We start from the raw sequence: 24,314 nt of genomic DNA on the forward strand, positions 1-24,314 counted from the left end.
TATCCTGCAACTCACTGTGAGCAATGTCAAACTGGTATACTTAAAAAGAATTGTGATTGAGTATAATCATCTGAGCTTGGATGATGACAAACTGCATGTATAATTGCACTCTGATGTTTAATGTTCCAATCAATATAATTCTATGACAAGCAGCCATTTAGGAATATTCCTCATTTAAAAATATTCCAACAGTAATACACAAGCAGTATGCAGGACATTGTATTGAGCAGTACAAAGGTAGCTGCGGGTGAATGAGATGCCACATACCTATTTCGGAAAATGCAATCAACTGGATTTGGAGGGAGAATAGGTAATTCAGATTACATGATGTCAGAGATCATTGAAGTGAAATATCAATTAACCACACTGCTGGAGGAACAGTGAATAATTTGGCAGTAGCTACTGCCAGCAGCTGTGATCATTTTCATCTGAATTCCGAAGAAAAGATAGATTCCACTGCAGAGAGCAATTGATACAGTGAGAAAATGCCCATCTCGTGCTCTTTCCAAGTCAACCAAGAGAAATTGGAGGATTAAAATGACTGGGGCAATACTTTAACATCCCAAACTGCATGTGGGTTGCACAGTGGCTAGCACAGTTGCTTCACAGCTCCAGGGTCCTAGGTTCGATTCCTGGCTTGGGCCACTGCCTGTGCGGAGTCAGCACTTTCTCCCCGTGTCTGTGGGTTTCCTCGGGTGCTCTGGTTTCCTCCAACAGTTCAAAGATCTGCAGGTTAGGTGGATTGGCCATGTCAAATTGCCCTTAGTGTCCAAAACGGTTAGGTGGGGTTACTGGCTTATGTGGATAGGGTGGAGGTGTGGGCTTAGGTAGGATGCTCTTTCCAAGGGCTGGTGCAGACTCGATGGGCCGAATGGTCTCCTTCTGCACTGTAAATTCTATGATTCTATGCAGTCCTAATAGGAAATTCTGATCACATTTTCTGGAGCTGAGGCTGGTTTTTTCTCTTTGAAGGCAGTACTGTACAACTGGTTTCTTATTTTGTTATGACTTAAATTTTGTTTTAGCTCAGTGGTGTCCTTTAGCTTCTACTTTTCTTTTGAATTTTTCAGACTTTCTTCAAAGTTAACCCATAGAATCATAGGGTGCATTCCACTGGGGAGTTGTTGGGATGGGGGGGCTAATGACCTCCTTATAGGTGAGTTGGGGCTTTGGGGGGGGGGGGGGGTTGGGCGTCGCGTCGAGGGGACGTTCTGGTGGGCGGAACTCCTCAGTGCAGAAATCATGATTAAGTGCGGCCTCGTCAGGACGTTCCCTGCTGAGGCCCTGTATCTGAATGGGAATTAAATTGTGTGGTATTTCTTGGTGCTCCAAGCACCGGGAAACACCCGGCTAAACGCACTCATTATGGGATCCTGTTCCCATTCGGATTGATCGCGCTCATAGTCATAAGATTTTGCAGCACCAGAAGAGGCACTTTTGTCACCGCTGGCTATCAAGCATCTATCTGAATCCCAATTTCTAGCACTTTATCTGTAGCCTTTTATGCTAGGCGTTTCATATGCTCATCCAAATGCTTCTTCAATGTTGAGGGTTTCTGCCTCTACAACCCTTCCAGGTGGTGCGTTCCAGATTCTTACCACCCTCTGGGTGAAAATTGTTTTCCTCAAATCCCCTCTAAATCTCCTGCCATTTACCTTAAATCTATGCCTATTGACCCCTCTACTAAAGGGAAATATTCCTTCTTATGTGCTGTATGTCCCTCATAATTCTGCACACCTCGATCAAGACCCCCCTCCGCTTTCTTTGGTCAAAGGAAAACAACCCCAGGCTAACCAACCTCTCTTCATAGCTGAAACGTTGCTGCCCAGGCAACAGTCTTGTGAATCTCCTCTGCACCGTTTCTAGTACAATCACATCCTTCTTATAGTGTGGTGACCAGAACTACACTTCGTACTCTAGCTGTGGCCTAACGAGCATTTTGGACATCTTCATCATAACCTCCCTGTTCTTATATTCTATGCCGCAGTTAATAAAAGCAAGTAACCCATATTTCTCCTTAACCACCGTATCTAATTGTACTACTGCCTTCAGTGATCTATGGACATGCATCCCAAGGTCCTTCTGATCCTCTGTCCTTCCTAGCTTCCTACCATTCATTGTGTGATCCTTGCCTTGTTAGTCCTCCCAAAATGCATCACTTCACACTTTTCAGAGTTAAATTCCATTTGCCACCATCCCGCCCATTTTACCAGCCCGTCCAAATCCATCCTGTAATCTAAGGCTTTCCTCCTCACTGTTTACCACACCACCAATTTATGTGTCATCCGAGAACTTGCTGATCATACTTCCTGCTGTTTAATTTAGCATATGTTGCACTGATTACATATTGTAAAAGCTGATTTATCTATTACATTCCAGTTTTTTATTCTTGGTACTTTCACACTGACTTTGATTAATACTTGCCTTTTAAATACTGATATAAGCTTTGACTTAACTGTGCAGAGTATTATTAATACAAATTGTAATTATATAGTTTAAGACAAATTGAACTTTTTACTGAAAAGCATTTAAAGCACATTTCATAAAGCCTCTTGATTGTTTATATAGATAGCACCTTGCAAATGATTAATTACAAGTCCTTATCTCCAATTGCAGTGTGCCTTTCATTTTTCTAAATTGGGGTACATTTTCCACACTGCAAACATGTAATTAGGAATATGATTATGAAAGGCTCTGAGAAAATGATATTTTATTCTTGGTGTAGATTTCCATCAGATCAGTGGAGATTGACTATTAAATGGCATTTGGTCTCAATTTGGAATTTATATTTATCAGTCATTTTTCCCCCCCAGTGCTAGTGATCTCGTGATGAAAGTGGATTCTCTGCTGTCATCGAAGTCCAAAGGAGAAGCAAGGATCGACCTCCAGTTCTTTGAAGGTCAATTGAGGTGAGCACCCTCACAGCAGTAAACTCTAGTTTCCATTGTGGTGTAGCTAACTTTGCTCACCTCAAACTTGATGTGAGTTTAAAAAAAATAAAACTGTTTCAAGCAATTGAATTATGCTTGTGTACCCGTATCTCTGATATTTTCTAGTGCTATTAAATTACGGCCCAAAGAAGAACAGGTTTACTTCGAAGTGGTGGCCATAACCGATCCAGTAACCAGAGATGCTCAACGGCTTTCCTCGTTCCTTTTGGTGAGTAGAGTTGTTTTTCTGTGTACATCCATTGCCATGCCAGATTCTTCCATTGCAAACACTGTTGCCATGAGGAATTTCTGCATCATGTTGAGTAGGATAGGGCGCGATTCTCCGCAAATGCGAGTCGCAAAGGCTGCCGTGAAACTGGCCGTGTTTCACGGCAGCCTCCGCGCCCCCTCCCGGGACCCGATTCTACCCCCCGGGCGGGGCTAGCAGCGGGGCTAGCAGCGGGGCCCCGTGAAGCACGGCATCGCGGGCTTAGCAACCGCCGCTAAGCCCGCGCGCCAAGCGTCACGGCGGCTGACGCGCACGATGACGTCAGCCACGCATATGCGTCAAACCCGCGCATGCGCGGGCCGTCATGTCCCTCAGCCGCCCCGCGGACTGATCCTGCGGGGCGGCGGAGGAACAAATAGTGCGCGGGTATCGGACCCGCTGCCCGCGATCGGTGCCCACCGATCGCAGGCCCATGCTACCCTTGGCACGGCCGTGGTGCGGCCGTGCCAATCGGTGCCATGGTTGTCCGGGACGGCACTTTGCGGCCGTTTTCACGAACGGTGAGAGCAGGTGTGTTTGCGTTCGTGAAAACGGCCGTAAAGGCCTGGGAACTCGGCCCATCGGCCTGGGGAGAATTGCTGTTCGGCGTAAAAAACGGCGAGCAGCGATTCGTGTCGTGGGGCGGCCGTGGTGGGGGGGAGAATAGCAAGAGGTCGGGAAAAATGTCGGGAAGGCCCTCCCGCTATTCTCCGACCCGTCGTGGGCAGCGGAGAATCGCGCCCATAATATTTGACTTAAAAAGGGAAATGGTGCAACGTGCAGCTTGAGGCAGGCAATTGAAAGAGAGGAGATGCATTATATCACACCTTTTATGTGTGCAAATGTAACCGAGTATTTCACCTTCAATGCATTAGCTGTATTTAGCAGTATGCAATTTAAAACAAAACTTAATTTGGCACAGATGAGGTCATTGTGGGGCAGCAGTTAATAAGGTTAATGATACTGAACCATACAACTTGGTAAAGTCGGCGGCTGCTGTGCTGAAACTGTTTTCAGGTCAGTACACGCCTGGCTAACCGTGTTCGCTTCTGTTCACCAAGACATGAGGTTAGCATTCAAGTATTTGAGGTGATTGAGAAGAACCTCAGGGCTGATCCCTAATGTCAGATAACTAAGCAGTGAGGATCGGATTGGGTTTAAAGCTTAGACTCATCTGCCTTGAAATGAGGGGCGGGATTCTCCCCTACCCGGCGGGGCGGAGTGGCACCAACCACTCCGGCGTCGGGCCTCCCCAAAGGTGTGGAATTCTCCGCACCTTTAGGGGCCAAGCCGTCACATTGAGGGGCTAGGCCCGCGCCGGAGTGGTTGGCACCACGCCGACTGGCGCCAAAACCGGCACAACGGCCTTTGACGCTCGGCGCCGGGGCTGACCGAAAGGCCTTCACCGGTTCGCGCATGAGCTAGCTGACGTCACCCCAGAGTCTGATCCCCCCACCCTCCCACCAGGACGGCCGCGGGTCCGATCTCCCGCCAGGTGGTACCATGCGCGAACCACACCGGCGGAACTCGGCCGGTCGACCGTGGAGAATCGCCGCGGGGGCCTCTTTCACCGGCCCCTCGACCGGCGCCGCGTCGACCGTGCGTGCGACTGCCGCCAATTCTGCAGTCGCCGGAGAATCGCGTCCCGGCGTGGGCTCGGAGAATCCTGGCCAAAATGTATTTTGGACAAATAGTGGTCCGTATTATTGTCTCAAAATGTTAATTTTAGTCAGAGCAGTAATTTTGCCTCTCCTTCAAATAAAGAATCACTTTAACATAGTTAATTATCCTGTGGAACCATAACAGAACAGATGTCAGGTTTGGCCCTGTTTGAAATATTTTTCCACGCATATCCTTAAAACACGCAAAATGTTTTCAATCTTCGTAGGTTCTAAGCCAGCTGATCAACATGAACCTGCGTGCGTTTATGAATTGTCAACCAAAGCTTTCTGAAATGCCTCTGAAAAGGTAAGAACGCTTCCTGTATCAGGTAAAACAACCGTTTTAAACTGATTGATACTCTGTAAACTGAAAAATTGTACAAATATGAAGCGTCTCCATTTTTTGCAGCATTTAAGTCAAAAAAGGGTGAATTTTGCTAGTTTAACAAATAAAATGATTGCATCGTATCACCACGGAAATGAATAGTGTATAGGATGGAGCTGAGTGCAGTAGAAAATTAGCCAACAGTGTTACGGCTGACATAATGAAGGGGCAGTCTTAGGTGACAGGCATGCCGTGAGGAACTCTTGCGTCAATGTTCTGGGACTTTGAAATGTCTTCATGATAACCACCTTGACCCCCACTGATTTCATTTTTGTGAGGGTGTCTTGATGCCATACTCTGTCAAATGCTGCCTCATGTTGAGGACAGTTACTTTTGTTCTCCTCTGCCATTTAATTCTGGATCAGTGCATTCATAAAATCTAGAGCAGAGTTTCCAAACAGCTACATGAAACATTTATGAAAAGTACAATATTACTAAAATGCAGATGAAATGTTCTTAATGAACTAAGTAAATTTGATTTTCAGATATATTTCAGAGGTCTTGATATTGATGAATAAACCATTGAATTCACCTGCGGTTTCAGCTACCAACCCATGCTTTAGCTTCTGGGATTTTCTTTTAACTGTTGACCGAGAGGTTGTGGAAAAAAATATTCTCACCTGTTTTTCATCTTTCAAAGCAACACTTTCCTGTCATATGCATATATCGATTGCCAGATGAATCAAAACTTTTATGTTCTGTAAATTGGATTAAATGACAACTATAATTGTTTCTTGAATGTATTGAAGAGCAATGATGCCGTAATCAATTTCAAGATAGCATGTAGATCATTAACATCAGATCATTAAAATATGTAATGTTTGTCTAATGAGTGACGCATTACATGTTTCTATTAAACAGATTTGTTACAAAACCGTTTCATGTTTTCACATTGAACCAGTTCCTTGTGAAAAGCCTTTGGAATTATATTAAGATGGCAAAGGCTGTTTGGACTGGATATAATTTTTAATGTTTGAGAATACAAAAATTTCCGACCTTGAAAGTGATATTTAAATAAATTGATATGGGAACATTATTTTAATCAGCCTTTATCAAACTATTACAGTATGTTATTTATTCACTGATGCTATGATAATTATAATTGGACCATAATTTGTTGTCAAAATTATGGTGAGGCTAATGACACGGACTGTTATTTATTTGCAAATCAGGCAGCAACTTTAAGTGAGGAGTACATATGTAGTTGGAACTCAAAAATCCAAAGTTACTTCCATGTGCACCACTCTACTGTTAGTTTAACAAAAATTGACTTCATTGAATGGCATGAAGTTGCTGTATGTTTTACACATTAGATACAAATACATTTGCCATAAAGTTGGTTCTTGTTCATTTCATCCAAAGTACCCTTTGGATGATGGGATGAATGCTTATTATTAGCAGTCGACCTATCTGGCACTGAAAATGAACTATTATGTTTAAAACTATTTAAAACTAATAGATTTTAATTATTAGAGATTTTAAAATGTCGAACTTTTAATTTTCCTTTTTGTCGTACCTGACTTGGTCCACTCTATTTTCTACTTTCCTCTCTGCTGCATATAGAATAGGCTGATGGTTATGCATGCACAATGTTTGTGTAATTCGCCATCCTGCCAGAAAGCCATTTCACTGTCACAGAACATAGAGGAGTCAAGCACCGATCTTACACAGGGCTTTGCACAGAGCTTGGAACTCATCCTTTCAAGCGTGAAAGTGTGGCCAACTGCATGAGAACACTTGCAGACACCGCCATGATGCAGCATCTGATTGGTGATATGTCAGCTTCCAATGTAGCACATGCAAAAGGCACCCAATGATGTTGCATCGGAAGCTCTGTGAAGTCAGGCAAGTGTAGTTTGGTGTCATGCAAGTTGAGACAGCGAGGCGTGGAAATCAGCGCTTAATGGGGCTTTGCAGTGTCTGGCAGCTTTCCAGCAACCTGTGCACCAGCAGATTACTACGACTGCTGAAGTGCTAATCTAGAGTAGTGGCTAACTGGAGCCAAATGTCTGCTGTATTCTGTCAGGGTGACAGTATTTATCCCCCAGCTGCGGCGACTTGCCCCAGCCGGTAACCTAGCTGATGCCTATCAAACAGTCAGTCCAAGCTGCTGCTCTCATGCCGGAGTGGTGCTGTCCAAGACTGGCTTTCTAGGGCCAGTGCTACTCTAGGTCATTCTCAAAGCCATCAGCAGTTTTGCCTAGCCATGCAAGAGCTGCTGCGTTAACACTGCATAAGAGCATTCGGCCAGTCAAGGGTCCATAAGACTTAGGAACAGAAGTAGGCCATTTTGCCCATCAAGTCTGCTCTACCATTCAATGAGATTATAACTGACCTGATAACTGACTCCACTGTTCCCCCTGATCTCCATAACCCTTGATTTCCTGACTGATTAAAAATCAGTCTGTCTCAGCCTTGAACATACTTAAAAAAAAATAGAGTACCCAATATTTCATTTCCAATTCAGGGTCCATTTAGCATGGCTAATCCACCTAACCTGCACATCTTTGGGTTGTGGGGGTGAAACCCACGCAGACATGGGGAGAATGTGCAAACTCCACACGGGGTCGGGATTCGAACCCGGGTCCTCAGCGCCACAGTGCTAGTGCTAATCACTGTACCACATGCCGCCTAGTCTTGAGCATACTTAATGACCTAACCTCTACAGCTCTCTGCAGTGAAGAATGCCATAGGTTCATTACCATCTGAGAAAATAAATTCCTCCTCATCTCTGTGTTAAATGGGCGACACCATACTCTGAAATTATGCCCCTGGTCCTAGACTCTCCCACAAGGGGAAACAACCTCTCAGCATATACCCTATCAAGCCCACTGAGAATCTTAGATGTCTCAATAAGGTCAACTTTCATTCTTCTAAACTCCATTGAGTACAGGCACAACCTACTCAACCTCTCCTCATAAAATCTCTGCAAACCCAGGATCAATCCAGTCAACCTTTTCTGGATGGCACCAATGTTTGTATATCTTTCCTGTTCACAGTATTCCCGGTGGGATCTAACTTGGTACTTTTCAGACTTTTTTCCTTGGGCCCACTTATAACAACTGGCCGATTCGTGATCCACGGCGGCCGACGTTTGCAACCCGTGCCGGCGGAGCATTGTGACCCGCGCCGGCCGACCTTCGCGACTCACACCGGCCGACCTTCGCGACTCACACCGGCCGACCTTTGCGACCTGCACCGGTGGACATTTGTGACTCACGCTGGCGGACCTTCGCGTCCCACGCCGGCGGACCTTCACAACACACCATTTTGTTTAAGTTTAATGCAACAGGTGAGCCTGCTTGCTCCTCACGATCTCACTCCAATCAGGTTCACAGGAGATGACCTCAATGCGCATATCAGGTGCAGAATTCAGACGATTCTTTTGTGCTGTCTTCATCTTTGTGGGGCGGAAAATCCAACCTCGCACACGTAGGTCGTTGTGAAGGTCAACAGCAGCAAAATGCTTGTTTTAATCCGCACTAGATACTCCTCGGAGAAGCTATTCCAGAATTATGACAGCCTCATGGACTTTTTAATGTGCTGTCGCAGCTGAGGCGCAGAACTTCAGTCTCTTTATTTGGAGTCAGCTGTAAGTTAATAATTGACTTTGGAGTCGAAAACTCAAAATTATTTTTTACCCACCTCTTCTCTTTCAAAATCTGTAATCTCTCCTCTGAAAAGCAGCGCCAAAAACTGTTGATCAGCGCAGCCATGTCCAACTGGATAAGACTTGCCACTGTATTGACAGTTTCCTTTCTAACATTGTTTTCTCCAATGTGTCGTAGCAGCATGGGGAACATGTAGCAATTTTGGCTTTGTACTCGCCCTTGCCAAACTTTCAATGACTTTTGCAAAGCATCTATTTCATCACAATGCCGAAAGCAATCATCATCCTTCCCTTGGAATTTGAGTTTCAGTTTGCTTCGAAGTGTATAGCTGTCTACAAGATAAGACATAGTTAGCATCCACGATTCAACAGCAAACGAATCAGCTAGAGGAGACGATTTCTCAAGGTGGATTTCACACCCCAGTTTGTAAACTCTGGCAAATATCAAACCCATTCACAGCAAAAGTACCTGTGTGCAACAATAAATGTGTGTGCTCGGCCCCCAGATCGGAACACTGGGCGGGATTCTCCCGCAATCGGCGGGGCGGGCCGTACCGGCGCCAAAGAGTGGCGTGAACCACTCCAGCGTCGGGCTGCCCAGAATGTGCGGAATTCTCCCCACTTCCAGGGACTAGGCCGGCGCTGGAGTAGTTGGCGCTGCGCCAACCGGCACTGAATGGCCTCTGCCAGCTAGCACGGGTTGGCGCATGCGCAGGGGCGCCAGCATGTTCTGGCGCATGCGCAGAACCGCTGCCATGATTCCTGCGCATACGCATAGAGTTTCATCTCTATGCCGACCATCGCAGAGCCTTACACAGGCTGGCGCGGAGGGAGAGAGTGCCCCCACGGCACAGGCCCGCCCGCAGATCAGTGGGCCCTGATTGCGGGCCAGGCCACTGTGCCCCCCCCCCCCCCCCCCCCCCCGAGGACTCCGCAAGCCGCCCTCAAAGCCAGGTCCCGCCGGTATTGACCTTGTCTAATCCACACCCCAGCGGGACTGGCCGAAAACAGACATCCGCTCGGCCCATCAGGGCCCAGAGAATTGCCAACGGCCCCCGACCGGCGCTGCGCGATCCCCGTCCATGCCCAAAACCGGCGCCGGAGAATTCGGCGTCGGAGCGGCGGGACAGGATTCACCACCCCCCCCGGCGATTCTCCGACTCGGCCCGGGGGAGGGGGGTTTGTCGGAGAATCCCACCCAGAGTCTCAAAAGCGTCGTATTGAGTGCACTGCGTTTATTGAAATTCACAACTTTTACAATTCCTTTCAACACCACTTCAAGACCGAATCATATTTTTTTTGATCCCTAGCCTCACGATAAATAAAACAATGATTCACAACAATATCCTGACCAGCAGCCTCCTTAATCCTGATTATAGCACCATGTTTTTCCCAGTCATGTTGGCTGCCCCATCACTTGTGATTCCTCTTCCATGTACCCATGCCTTCACTTTCCAACTACGTAACTAATCAATGCTCCAAAAATCTCTGCGCCAGTTGTGCTGGTGTGTAATGTGAGGCAGCACAGCAAATTCTAACAATTTCATTGTGCCAAACATACCTGAAGTAACTTAGCAAGATTGAACAATCTGAAACATCTGTGCTTTCTTCCAGTTGTGTTGAGAACTCCTAGGCTGACTTTACATGAGAAAAAAGCTGGGCTTCTGCATTCTCAGAAATATCACAAATTCGGCCACTTGTTATCACGAGTGGGATGCATTTTAGTTTTTTAGCAGACCTCCCATCTAGGACCTTAAGAAGTCTTACAACACTAGCTCAAAGTCCAACAGATTTGTTTAGAGTTACCAGCTTTCTATTGGTTTTAAGTTGTAAATATGGAATGAAATGTTTCTGGTTTTATAAATATAGGACTTTAGATGGTATAAGAAAGAAATAGATGCAGAATTCAAAGACTTCAAATGAACTTCTGTACTTTGTTTTGCAGCATCTACCGATATGTCCTTGAACCAGAGATTACTTTTACAGCAGCTGGCAGCTTTGCTTCTGGACCAGTGGCCAAATTTTTGGACATGCCTCAGTCTCCCCTTTTCACTCTGATCATCAACACCCCTGAAAGCTGGATGGTGGAGTCTGTCCATACTTCTTATGATCTCGACAATATTTACCTGAAGGAGGTGTGTCTTGTTAAATATTTGGAAGTCCAGGCTGGTTAGATCAATATACAAAGGCAAAGTGAGATTAACTGGTGTTGGTGTACTAGCAATCTGTACACAAATGTAGGGAGAATAGTAGTTTAAAAAAGATCATATTCAGTAATACAATATTTACACTTGCCCGTTTATAAATCACTGGTTAGAACTCAACTAGGGTTTTGTGTCAATTTCTGCACACCACACTTTTAAAAGAAATATCAAAACCTCAGAGGGGGTGCAGAAGCGAGATTAGAAACACTGAAATGGTTCTCCTTTAGAACAGTGAAGTTAAGGGGTGATTTAATAGAGCTGTTGAATAGTGAGGCATTTTGATAAGAATAGGCAAGGAAAAAAGGTTTCAACTGGTCGGTAACTAGGAGGTAATTGGCAAAAGAAGCAGAGATGAGATTAGAATTTCTTCTACGCAATAAATTGTTATAATTTGGAATGCGCTGCCAGAATTGATGTCCAGGGATATGAAATTTCTGCCATTTGGTAGATTTCCGACTTTGGTATTTTGGACATTTGTCATAGTTCTGACCATTGGGGCTGCGACGGGACTTAAGAAGGATCTAACTTTGCTGTTAGTGAGAGTGGGAACTGACTGCAGAGCTGTGATTAGAGGATCACCAGTGCGGGAGACAGGTTGTCTCCCACACTGGCTTCTGCAGCTCCTTCAGTTGCAGGTTTCCTCCCTCTCGCTCCTGCCACTCCTTTAGAGACAGAACCTATGATTGGAGAAACAACGAGAAGGGTAGGGTGGGAACTTGTGATTGGAAGAGTTGGAGCAGGTTATTCTGGCTGCTCCCATGGCCACCATGCAGGAGACTTTCAGCTGCACTCTCACCAATTGTTTTCTTGAAATGCTCCCAATAGGCCGAGGAGAAGAAGCAGAAAAGGAGGGAGTCCTCGCCAGCAACAGGGCCAGAGCAGGCGTGGGGGAGCCGCTGCTGAGATTTAGTTTATGGCTTTTGGGGCACTCGAAGGTGTGCTGATGGAATCAGCAAGAAAATTGTTTTGGCATGCAGCTTCAGTCAATCAACCTTGTGTCAGGCGGGACCCAGCTGCTGTCCATGTCTGTGTCCACAGCACAACCCACTCCCCGCAAAGTGGCGTGGATTAATCTGGCCCCTTTTTGCTTCGAGTGAAACTGCGTGCAGCCGCTGGTAATTTATATTGAGCAGGTTAAGTGTTGTCTCAGTATCTGTAGGACAAACACAGCTCATTTTAGGGCCGGTCATACTGACTGCAGTGGGAAGGGGATAACAATTAATGACCCATGTTGAGCTGGGCACAGCACAGAGGCCACCGTTCCCGTTATGCTTTTTAAAAATAAATTTAGAGTACCCAATTATTTTTTTCCAATTAAGGGTCAATGTAGCATAGCCAATCCATCTCCCTGCGCATCTTTTTTTGGGTTGTGGGGGTGAGACCCACGCAGACAAGGGGAGAATATGCAAACTCCACATGGACAATGACTCAGGGCCTGGATCGAACCTGGGTCCTCGGTGCCATGAGGCAGCAGTGCTAACCGCTGGGCCGCTGTGCCGTCCTAGTTCCCGGCATTCTTGATGGTAATCAGTCTGTACTATGTAACAGGAGATGTCCAGAAGAGCACTCGTCAGAAGAGCAAGGCTGTTCACTGTTGAGTTAAAAAGAGGGCCTCATAGTCTGCTTCTAGTGTTAGTGGATGAATTGATGATTCCACTAAAGGCGTACAATTTACTTTAAACTATTGAGGAGGCCAGCTTGCCCTTCCCTGGCAGTACGGCTATTTTGCATTGTCGCCGGTCAAGGAGGCGCCGCAACTTTCCACTGACAGAGGCAATGATGCGGAGCTGAGTCTGGCAAGATGGAAAAATCCAGGTTGGAATGGAGGGAGGGAGGGTGCCGGGGTGAGGAGGGAGTGGGTCTGGGGAGTGGAAAGAAAAGGCATGGGTGTGAGGGGGAAGGGGTTTGGGAAGAGGGGCTACAGAGTGAGGGCGACAAGAGGGTAGGAATGAGAGACTGGTATGTTTGTTGCGGGGAGGCTAGTTGAGAAAATGGGTGTGTGTGCATGTGGTGAGGGGGCGATGAGCACATTGCGGTGTGTGGGAGGATGAGGGTGGATAGGCTTCATTGAGCCTTCGTAAACATGGAATATGGAAAGCTTGGCTGAAACCTAAATGATTATATAAAATGATAACATTTCACAAAGTACTTTAAGAACTCGTATTTTCATTTTTATATGATATAATATCTATCTACAGTACATGATAAATCTTTTGTCGATAGAACTTGAATAATAATACACCGAATGTTACCATGCTGCTTTTAAAAAAAAAAAAATTTAAAGCACCCAATTCATTTTTTCCAATTAAGGGGCAATTTATTGTGGCCAGTCCACCTACCCTGCACATCTTTGGGTTGTGGGGGCGAAACCCACGCAAACACGGAGAAAATATGGAAACTCCACACGGGCAGTAACCCAGAGCCGGCATCGAACCTGGAACTTTGGCGACGTGATGCAGCAGCACTAACCGCTGCGTCACCATGCTGCCCTCCTGTGCTGCTTTCTTACGGTTTTGTTTTTGCCACTTCTGGGGTCACGTTAATTTTTCATGGGTTTTTTTCTAATATATTTATACTTGTTCATGAGATGTGGGCATCACTGGCAAGGCCAGACTTTTGTCCCATCCCTAAGCGACAAGGTGGTGGTAAGTTAAAATGGCGTTATGATGGAAAATAGTTTGTAAAGCAGTGCTGTAGTTCTTTGCTTCACATTGCATGTACATAAGGTCGTGCTCTGTTGTAAGTGTGCAGCTTCACCATGTATTAGATGCACTAACTGAATTGAATGCTGAGGGACAAGATGATTTTATACAAATGCATTCTTCCACAGTCTTGGCAGTAATAAAAAGGAGACAGGAAAAACTAATGTATATAGCCACTTGAAATCTAATGGCTCCACGGGTTTGAAGTGGCCTGGAAGAATTTGCATTTTACTGCAGATCATATAAAGTGCTATAATTACATAATTCCTTGTTACAAAAAATATTTCAAACCTATTTTGTCTTCGGCCACTCTCACCCCTGGATTGTAACTTTGGAATGAGAACTGGGCACATACTTAAAAAGGAAAAGTTGCTGGGCTACGGGGAAAGAGTGGGGAAATTGAATTAATCGAAGATTTCCTTCGAAGAGCTGACGCAAACACAAAGGACCAAATAGTCGCCTTCTGCGACATAAGGATCTGTGATTCACAAATTATGCAGCTATTGCAATGACAGAAAGGACTTTTTATTGATTGCCGAAGGAGGACTTGAAGCATGTAAATCTCTCATCTTAATTCTACATTTTCAGATTGATGGCGGAGTGGCAGCAGAGTATGAGTTGGAGTATCTTTTATTGGAAGGGCATTGTTATGACGTTTCAACAGGGCAACCCCCCAGAGGACTCCAGTTTACCCTGGGCACCAATGCAAACCATGAAATCGTAGACACCATTGTAATGGCAAACCTGGTAGGTGGCACAGCTCTTTACAAATATGTAAATTAATCCTGACCAAAGTTTTTTTGGAATAAAGCGCTCGTATCAATTTATCCACAGGTATGAACTGCTGTCAAAATCCATTGTTTTCTTCCTCTTGCATTAATTGCCGTTAAATTTTCATCAGTTAAGTTTAGTTATCTCCTTTCTAGTTGATTCTATCCTTCCCCACCACCTGCACCTCAAAAGAAATTCAACCGGGGCAGCAAGGTGGCGGTGGACAGCACTGCTGCCTCATGGCGCCGAGGTCCCAGGTTCGGTCCCGGCTCTGGGTCACTGTCCTTGTGGAGTTTGCACATTCTCCCCGTGTTTGCGTGGGTTTCGCCCCCACAACCCAAAGATGTGCAGGGTAGGTGGATTGGCCACACTAAATTGCCCCTTAATTGGAAATAATGAATTGGACACTCTAAATTTATTTAAAAAAGAAAAAAAAAGAAATTCAACCACAGTTGTTGGAATAAACCAATTTCTCTGAGATTCATGTTCCACAACAGTCCATGACTCAGCCTTCACTGCTCTCTGGAACAGAATTGCAAATACCAACAACTCTCTCTGAGGACAAATTTCTCCTAATCTCAGTCTTAACTGAGTGACCCCCTTATTTTTAAACTGTGCTGCCTAGTTCTAGATTCCCCCACGAGATTAAACATCCTCTCAGCGTCTACCCAATGAAGCCCCCACAGAATCTTGAATATTTCAGGTAGCTCACCTCTCATTCTTCAAAACTCAGTTGTGCATAGCCCCAACCTTTCCTCATTAGACAACCTCTTCATCGCAGGAATCAACCTCGTGAACCTTCACTCAACTATTACCAATGAAGGAATATCTCTCCTTAAGTAAGAAGACCAAAGCTGTACACTGTACTCGAGGTGTAGTTTCACCAATACCGTGTATAGTCGTAGCAAGACTTCCCTACTTTAATGCTATTTCTCCCTTGTAATAAAGGCCAACACACCATTTGCCCTCCTAAATACTTGCTATGTCTTTGCGGGAACTTTTGTGATTTGTGTGTGAAGACACCCAGATTGCTCTTACTGCAGAATTCTTTTGTCGTTTGAATAATTTTCTGCTTTTCATTCTTTATGCCAAAATGGACAACTTCACATTTTCATTCTGACATGTTTTTGCCCGCTCATTTAACCTATCTACATCCTTTTCAGATTTTTTGGATCCTTCTCACCACTTGCTTATCTACCTATTTTTATCTCGTCAACAAATTTGGCGACAATACAATCAGTCACTTCAACTTAGTCATTAATATAGATTGTAAGTAGTTGAGGCCCCAGCACTGATCCCTGTGGAACTCCACTTGTTACAGTTTGCCAAGTTGGAAATGATCCATTTATCCTGACTCTCCTGTTTCTGGTTGTTTAGACAATCCAAACTAACATATCAGCCCCAACACCGTGAGCTCTTATCTCGTGCAGTAACCTTTAAAGTGGCACATTGTTGAATGCCATTTGGAAGTCGAAAAGCACTAAATCTACTGGTTCCTCTTTATTCACCATGCTTGTCACATCCACAAAGAACTCAAAATTTGTCAAACCGATTTCCCTTTCACTATGTTTTGCGTTTGTGGTATTATTTTACAAATGTCCTGCGACGACTTCCTGAATAATTTATTCTAGCAATTTCTCTGACAGATGTAGGTTAACTGGCTTATAACTTCCTGCTTTCTGTCTCATTCCTCTATTTACTAGTGGTGTCACAATTGACTTTTTCTAATTTTCTTCGACCTTTGAAACATTACAATCAATGTATCCACTATTTCTGCCACCGCATCATTCTTTTAAATTCCTCCTTCCCTTTTGCCTCTTAGTTTTCTATTATTAGAACATAGAACATACAGTGCAGAAAGAGGCCATTCAGCCCATCGAGTCCACACTGACCCACTTAAGCCGTCACTTCCACCCTATCCCCGTAACTCAATAACCCCTCCTAACCTTTTTGGTCACTAACAGTGACAGACAGTGACCCATTAGGGAATCGAACCATGGGACCCTGGCGCTGTGAAACCACGGTGCTATCCACTTGTGCTGCCCTAATTATTCTTGATATACTTTTTAGGTCTTCTACAGTCAGGGCAGATACAAAATACTCAAATGCCTCTGCTTTTTCCTTGTTTCCCATTATTAATTGCCCAATGTCATCCTCCAAGGGACCAATATTAACTTGAGCTACTCTTTCTTTGTAGAAGCTTTTACTGTCTGTTTTTATTCTGACAGTCTAATTTTTCTTTCTGCATTTTCTTAGTCATCGAAAATCTTCCCAATAATTTGGTCTGCCACAAATCTTCACAGCTTTGTGAACCTTTTCTTTCAATGTGATACCATTCTCAATTTCCTTTGTTAGTTATGAAAGATGGTGCATCTTTTTTCCTCAATGCGATGTAAGAACATGAGAACTTGGAGCAGGAGTAGGAAATTCAGACCCTCGATCCTGAGCCGCCATTCAAAACAATGATGGCTGATATCCTCTCTGCCTCATCTTCATCTTCACCTTCCTGCCCGTTCCCCATAACCCTTCATCCCGCTACTAATTAAAAATTGATCTCAAATTTGTTTAGCGTTCAGGCATCCATTGCACTTTGGTGTAGGAAATTGCACTGATTCACGACCCTTTGAGTGAACTAATTCGTCCCCCTTTCTATTATAAATCTGCTACTCCTTAGCCTCTCACTGTTAAATGTCCAACAAGTGGAACCATCCACTTTACGTCTAATCAGTCAATTAATCCCCTTTAGCATCTTGTATATGTCAATCAGATCTCCTCTCATTCTTCTAAACCACAGGGAGTATAAGTCTAAACTGCTCAATCTCTCTTCATAAGACAAGTCTTTCACCCCTGGAATCATCTATTGAACCTTCTTTCAACCATCTCGCATGCATTTATGTCCTTCCTCAAGTAAGGGAACCAAAACTGTGTGCAGCACTCCAGATGCGGTCTCACCATTGCCCTAGACAATTGCAAGAGCACCTCCCTACTTTTATATTTTCTATTCCATTAACAATGAATGCAAAAATTCCATTTGTCTTCCATATTACCTGCTGCACTTGCATACTGACTTTCTGTGATTCAGGTACAAGGACAACCGTTTCCCTCTGGACCGAAGCATTTTGACGTTTCTCCCAATTTAGATAATAAATTGTCTATTTATTCCCCGCCAAAATGGATAAACTCACACATCCTTAATTTCCACCTGCCAAATTGTGGCCCACTCAGTTCACCTATCCATATTAATTTATAAATTTCTGTTTTCCTCATTGCAACTTGCTTTCCCACCTATTTTACTGTCATCCGCAAATGTGGCTCTATTACATTCTATCCCTGCATTCAAGTCATTACATTTTTTTTGAAAATCTTTTTATTGGCTTTTCTCATTTTTATAAACAGTTGTTGCTTATATGCATTACATTTTTCTTGCCCACGCTAATTTGCTTTATTTTACAGAGAGGTTGTCCTTCATTTGACTAACTGTACGTACATTTTGCTGCTCTCTGGATCGTTCTATGATATACCCCCCCCTCCTCCTCACCCCCCCCCCCCTCCCCCCCCCCCCACCTCCTCACCCCCCCCACCCCATTGGTTTCAGCACCCTTCCTCTTCTCTTATGGTTTCCCCATTTTCCTCTCCCCAGTTTATCCTCCCACTTTTGTCTGGTCCCGTCCAGTGGTGTTCGGGGCTCTGTCCAGTAGCTGTCCGTATATTTTCCCACATAGCCCCCCTCCTCGCTGCTTGTGCCTATCAGGTCCTCTAGTAGCCCCGGAGTATCCTATTGTCTCTTTGCGGAGGAAGTGCTTTATTTGGAGGTGTCTCACTGTCCTTTTGCTAGTTTCCACTTCCTCGTCAGTTCGTCCTGTGTCGCCAGTCTGCGCCCTACGTAGAAGTCCCCGACCGTCAGTGTGCCCCCGTCCCGCCTTCATCCTTTGAAGGTGGTATCTAGCATGGCTGGGGGGAATCTGTGATTGCCGCAGATGGGGGCCATAGGGGACATTTTGGTTATCCCGAAGTGCTGTCTTAACTGGGTCCACGTTCTCAGCATGGCCGCTACCACTGGGCTCGTTGTGTACCTTGTTGAGGATGGGAGTGCTGCTGTGGCCGGGGCCCGGAGGGTTGTTCCTTTACAGGGTGCCTCCTCCACTTGTACCCAATGTGTGTCGGGTTCTTGTACCCATCCCCTCACTTTTTCTGCCATGCTGCCCAGTGGTAGTATTGTAGGTTCGGTCGAGCCAGGCCCCCTCTGACTTTCCCTCTTTGCAGTGTCGGTTTGGGAATTCTCAGGTTCTTACCCCACACAAACGCCATGATTAGCCTGTCTACGTTTTGGAAAAAGGCCTTGGGGATGAAGATCGGGATGGATCTAAACGGGAAGAGGAACCTTGGCAGTACGTTCATCTTGATCATCTGACCTCTTCCCGCCAGGCTGGTCAGGTTCCACTTGTGGATCTGTGTCCAGTCTCTGGCTATTTAGATCCACAGGTAACGGAATCTATTCTGGGCCCGTTTTGAACAGGAGCCCCTTCAGCTCGGTCCCTCCCCATTTTGGGGTTCAAGTCATTAATATTGATTGGAAATAGTCGGGGCCTGAGGATGGAACCCTGTGGTACCCAACTCGTTACAGATTTCCAAGTAGAAAAAGACCCAATTATAAGCAAATCTCTGCTTTCTGTTGGTTGGCCAATCCCCTGTCCAAGCTAATACATTATCCAAATCCCCATGGGATTTTAGCTTGTGTATTAACTTTTTGCACAGCACTTTATCAAATGCCTTCTGGATGTCCAGATAAACTACATCTACAGAACTCCCATTATCCACTTTTTTTTTTAGTAAGCCTTTGTTTGTCTTTAAAAGTTTGCCAATCCTCGAGTCTACCACTGACCTTTATAATAATGTATGCCTTTCTTATATTTAACCTCCTTGCTTAGCCACAGATGCATTTCCCCCTTCTTACAATCTTTCTTCTCTGGAATAAAGTTTAGTTGGGAGGAAATGAATAACTCCTAAAATGTCTGCCACTGTTCATCAACTTTCCTACCTTTTAGTCTTTCTGCCCAGTTGACTTGGGGAAAATCTGTATTCATGCCTATGTAATACCTTGCTTTAACACCAGAACACCAGTGTGGGACTCCAGTTTATTGCCCTCAAACTGAATTTGAAATTCAAGCATGCAGTGATCACTCTTCCTGAGCTCGTTTTATAACAAGATCATTAATCCCTTTTCATTATGCAATCCTAAATCCAAAATAGCCTGTTATCTACTTGGTTCGATAACATATTGTTCCTAACCTTTTCAGTAACACGGAACACTTCACCGAGACAAACATTCCACGGCACACCCACTTATGTTTAGCTGAATCTATTGTTCACTAACATCACATTTACTTACATTTACCAGGTAACTAGCCACTTGATCTTTTTCCGATACTGACACGCGCTCCATCAGATATTGGGACTACTTCAGGTTTTGTTCTTTAAAGCACTAGCAATACAAATGTCTTTGTTCACAAGATGTTTTGTCTGTGAATGGCGTTTTAACTTGGTACCATTGCATCATTTGCAAACTTCTCTCTGTGGATGAGACATGCGGTTTTACAATCAATAAAAAAGTATCTACACCCCAGTTGTCCTTTAAATGTAAACAATATTCTATTATCAGAACACATCACCTGCAAAATTAATGATTATCTCATTTCTACGACCCCTTAATCACAACTTTAGCAGACATACTGTCTGTATGCATCTTAATCGAGGTTTTAATAACATTACTACAAAAAATGTCAATTTCTTACATTCATCACATAACCATGTTTCAGTAATGATCACCAAATCATACCCCTTTGTCTCTATTTGTGTTGTTAATGCATTAGTTTTATTCCGAATGCAACACACATTCAGATACAAAGCCTTTACGGTTGTCCTATTAGTAATTTTCCCAACTCTTGCACAATTATCTGGCGTAATATAACATTCACACGCTTTGTCCTTTCTTTTCAATATCTGGTAACAATGAACCTAATCGTTAACATGTACCTTCTCCTAACGCTTTTATTTATTAAAAAATCCACTCAACTGAGCCCCCCACGATACCACCATTTAGTTTAAAGCCCTTTTATTGATTTGCCAAGTCACTGGTCGCAGCATGATTCAAGTAGAGCCCACCCAAACAGACCAGCTCCTTCTTTCCCCAGTACTGGTGCTAATGTCCCATGAATTCAAACCTATTTCTCCCACACCAATCTTTGAGCCAAGCATTTACCTCTTTTAATCTTATGAATTCTATGCTGATTAGCTCATGGCTCAGAAAGTAATTTGAAATTATTGCCCCTGTGGTTATCATAATAAGGACAAGGGGATTCCACATTGAGTAATATAAAGAAGCGGACTTTTATCTACAACACAATATACACATTGCCCGATAGATCCCTATCGGGTTCCTATTCTGGGCTCCCTTTTATAGAGTTTAATAGAGAACCCCCACCCCTAGTGGGGGAGCTCGTACTCCGTAAGGGCCATGGTAATGATAATCATTCCCATCCTGTAGGCCCTGTGCGGGCTATTACAGCCCCTCCCCTCAAAGTTCGAAGACCTCTCGATGACCAGTGAGGCAGAGAATGAGGAGGAGGCAAAGGACATTGGATTGTTTACAGCTCTAGCAAATCGTTATTGCGCCGGATCGATCTCTGTATTCTGGTGAACAACATCTGTGGCAGTAACGGTGTGTCGGACGATCGGCATCCAAGGTATCAGAGGTCTCCATTTCAGAGTTGGAAGATACAACATCGGGCATGTCGGTGTCTCATGCAGACTGGTTTGGCAATGGAACCGGAGAGGGAGTGACCAGCGTGAGCAAATGTGATCCAAATGCCGTTGTATCAGTTGCCCACGGACCCAAACTTGGTACGAGACTGTTCCAGAAAGCCAGCGAGCACCATCGTTGAAGTTACGAATAAACACTGCGTCGTCAGGTGCAAAGTGCCAAAGAGGTTGCGTCGAATTGTCAAAGCCCTTGCAACTCTTGGTTATGGTGCACCTTCGTGCCAGTGTCCGGGATAATCAAACTCAGTTGTCTACGAAGCTGACAATCCATTAACACCTCAGTGGGGGCCACCTCAGTTACTGTGTGTGGCATGGTCCTGTATGAGAATTAATCTCTTGCTAGCCTGGTGTCTATTGAGTCTGAAGTCTGTTTCTTTAGCCCCTGTTTAACCGTTTGCACGGTCCTCTCTGCCAAGCCATTCGATGCCGGATGGTATGGAGCAGTACAGACGATGGCAAATCCCATTGCTTTTCATAAAAGCAGAAAACTCTTCACTCGTCAAAGAGGCCCCATTATCTCTCACGAGCACCTCAGGGATTCTGTGGGTGGAAAAAGAAATGCGCACTTGCTTGACGCACGCCCGGGAGGACCATCCTGTGAACCTCCAGCTACTCTGAGTGGGCGTTCACCAGGACGAGGAACATCGAACCCAGGAATGGACCTGCGAAATCGACGTGTACACAAACCCAAGGGTGACCTGGCCACTCCCAGGGGTGCCGCCGCGAGGAGCTTCTAGTGCTCTTGATAGTTGGAGAACTTTTGGGCCAACATCTTGATGTCCAAACCCAGCCACTAGACTTGGATTCTCGCCAGCGTCTTTATTTTGGACACTCCGGGTGTGAACATCCTTCAACACGATTGCCTGACCTTTTGCCGGAACAACAGCCCTTGTGCCCCACGGAAGATACCATCGACTTCAGTCAGCTCCAAGAACTTGGGAGTTGAAAGCTTTCTCCTCCCTGGCAGCTGTAGATGCTGCCCACCGTATAGCACCAGGTGCTGCATCTTGGCAAGGTGGGGTACATCCAGTCACGAATATACGCCGAGGCGACGGACAAGGAGTCCATTAAATTTTGTCCGTCCATGGGGTGTTTGTGGATTCAGTCTGCAGGGGAAGATGACTCAACGCGTCAGCATGCGCACTCTGGGTCCCTGGGTGGTGCTTGAATGAGTATTCGTAAGAAGCCAATAACAAGGCCCTGTGCGGAATCCTGGCAGACGCAATTGACACTTTGTCTTCACGGCCCAGCAATGGTTGTGACCTGTGACGATAAAGAAATGGTGGCCATAGATGTATTGGTGAAACCGTCTTTTACCAAATATGACCACCAGACTTTCTTGTCCTGTTTGGGCATATTTTCTCTCAGCCACAGCTAGCATCCGGGAGGCAAAGGCGATCGGATGTTCACGGCCGTAGCTCATCTGATGAGGCTGGAGTGCCCCAATCCTGCATGGCGAAGCATCGCACATGACTTGCAGTGGTTTTGAAGGACCAAAATGTTCAACACTCCTGAAGAGGAGAACCGCCGTTTCACCTTGCTAATCGCATCATCCTGGGCCCTGTTCCATTCCATGGCTGGTGCTTTTTAAGGAGCACATGAGGGGGGGCCAGGACGGTTGCCAGATTTGGAATAAATCGCCCATAGTAATTTACTAGTCCAGGAAAATGTCAAAACTCGGTATCTCGCGGGGAGAGGGGCCATCTTGCTGGCTCTCACTTTCTCAGCAACCAGGTATAAGCTTTTCCAAACCATCCGATACCCCAAATGTACTACTGCATTCACGTGAAACACACACTTCGAGCGGCACAGGCGGACCCCAGACTCCAAAAACGCTGCCTCGAGGTTCTGCAAATGTTCTTGGTCTGTGGTCCCTGTGACTAGCACCTTGTCTAAGTAAACCGCAACACGCGGCAATCTACGCTGGAAGACTGCTCATGCCAAGACTCTCCAAACGGGAACTGGGTGTACTCATTTAAAAAATATATAAATTTAGAATACCCAATTAATTTTTTTCCAATTTAAGGGGCAATTTAGCCTGGCCAATCCAACTACCCTGCACATCTTTTGGGTTGTGGGGGCGGAATCCACGCTAACACTGGGAGAATGTGCAAGCTCTACACAGACAGTGACCCAGAGCCGGGATTGGACCTGGAAGCTCGGCGCCATGAGGCAGAGTGCTAACCACTGCGCCACCATGTTGCCAGCTGGGTGTACTCATAGAATCACTGTGCCTATTGATTGTGACGTACATCTGTGAGAATTTATCGAGTCAAGCTGCAGATAAGTGTTGCTCATGTCCAATTTCATAAAGGTGCACCACCGGCCAATGTTGCATACAGATCTTCAATGCGGGATAAAATGGTGTTTGGGTGAGGGGGATGGGAGGGGAGGGGGTGGTTAGGGAGAGGAGCCCAGGACCTCCATGACCGGGGAGATGGTGCATGGGATTGGTGGTCGATCTGCATTGTGGAAGAAAGTCCCAGAGGTGTCATATTGGTCCATGTCAACAGATTTTAATGATGTACATAAGTGTCCCCAACTGCAACACTCTCCCAGTTGTGCCGGCCCGCTTTCCTCAACCCTCCTAGACCCTCCCTCCACCCCACGTGCCATCTCCGTGATCCCCGACGTGCTCTACCGCTGTGTGTAGGTGTGTCCCCAGGTGCACATCAGAAGTGGAGGCAGCCTGCTGCTTTCCGCGTCCCTTAATCTTCGGTGCCCCTGGGGCCAGAGGGTCCTGGTGCACTTGCTGGAGGCACATGCCCTGCCGCGCCACGCCGTACTGGGTGCTGACTGCGAGATGTGCCATTGTCGGGGGTGGAACTCGCCACTCCATAGAATGGCTCCGGGTTGACATCGAGCGCGCCCTCCTACCGGTCAGTGTTCATAGGGCCCTGGGGTTCACGTTGGAATGGAGCGGCAGTTGGATATAGCCTTAGTGGCTCCCCAATGTCTGCAGCA

At 45.5% G+C, this 24,314-nt stretch overlaps 1 protein-coding gene across 3 annotated transcripts in view; it reads left to right on the forward strand.

Annotated features, from left to right (window-relative positions):
- The window catches only part of uggt1 (UDP-glucose glycoprotein glucosyltransferase 1), a 236,248-nt gene that overhangs the window by 161,147 nt on the left and 50,787 nt on the right, over window positions 1-24,314 (forward strand). For all 3 annotated transcript variants that reach the window (XM_038817157.1, XM_038817155.1, XM_038817156.1), the window contains 5 exons: window positions 2,814-2,909; window positions 3,057-3,159; window positions 5,087-5,166; window positions 10,800-10,989; window positions 14,349-14,507. In XM_038817157.1, the coding sequence (XP_038673085.1) occupies window positions 2,814-2,909; window positions 3,057-3,159; window positions 5,087-5,166; window positions 10,800-10,989; window positions 14,349-14,507 (628 nt within the window). The remainder of the gene's footprint in view (window positions 1-2,813; window positions 2,910-3,056; window positions 3,160-5,086; window positions 5,167-10,799; window positions 10,990-14,348; window positions 14,508-24,314) is intronic.

The sequence above is a fragment of the Scyliorhinus canicula genome, chromosome 13 (assembly GCF_902713615.1).
Source record: "Scyliorhinus canicula chromosome 13, sScyCan1.1, whole genome shotgun sequence".
Lineage (NCBI taxonomy): Eukaryota > Metazoa > Chordata > Chondrichthyes > Carcharhiniformes > Scyliorhinidae > Scyliorhinus > Scyliorhinus canicula.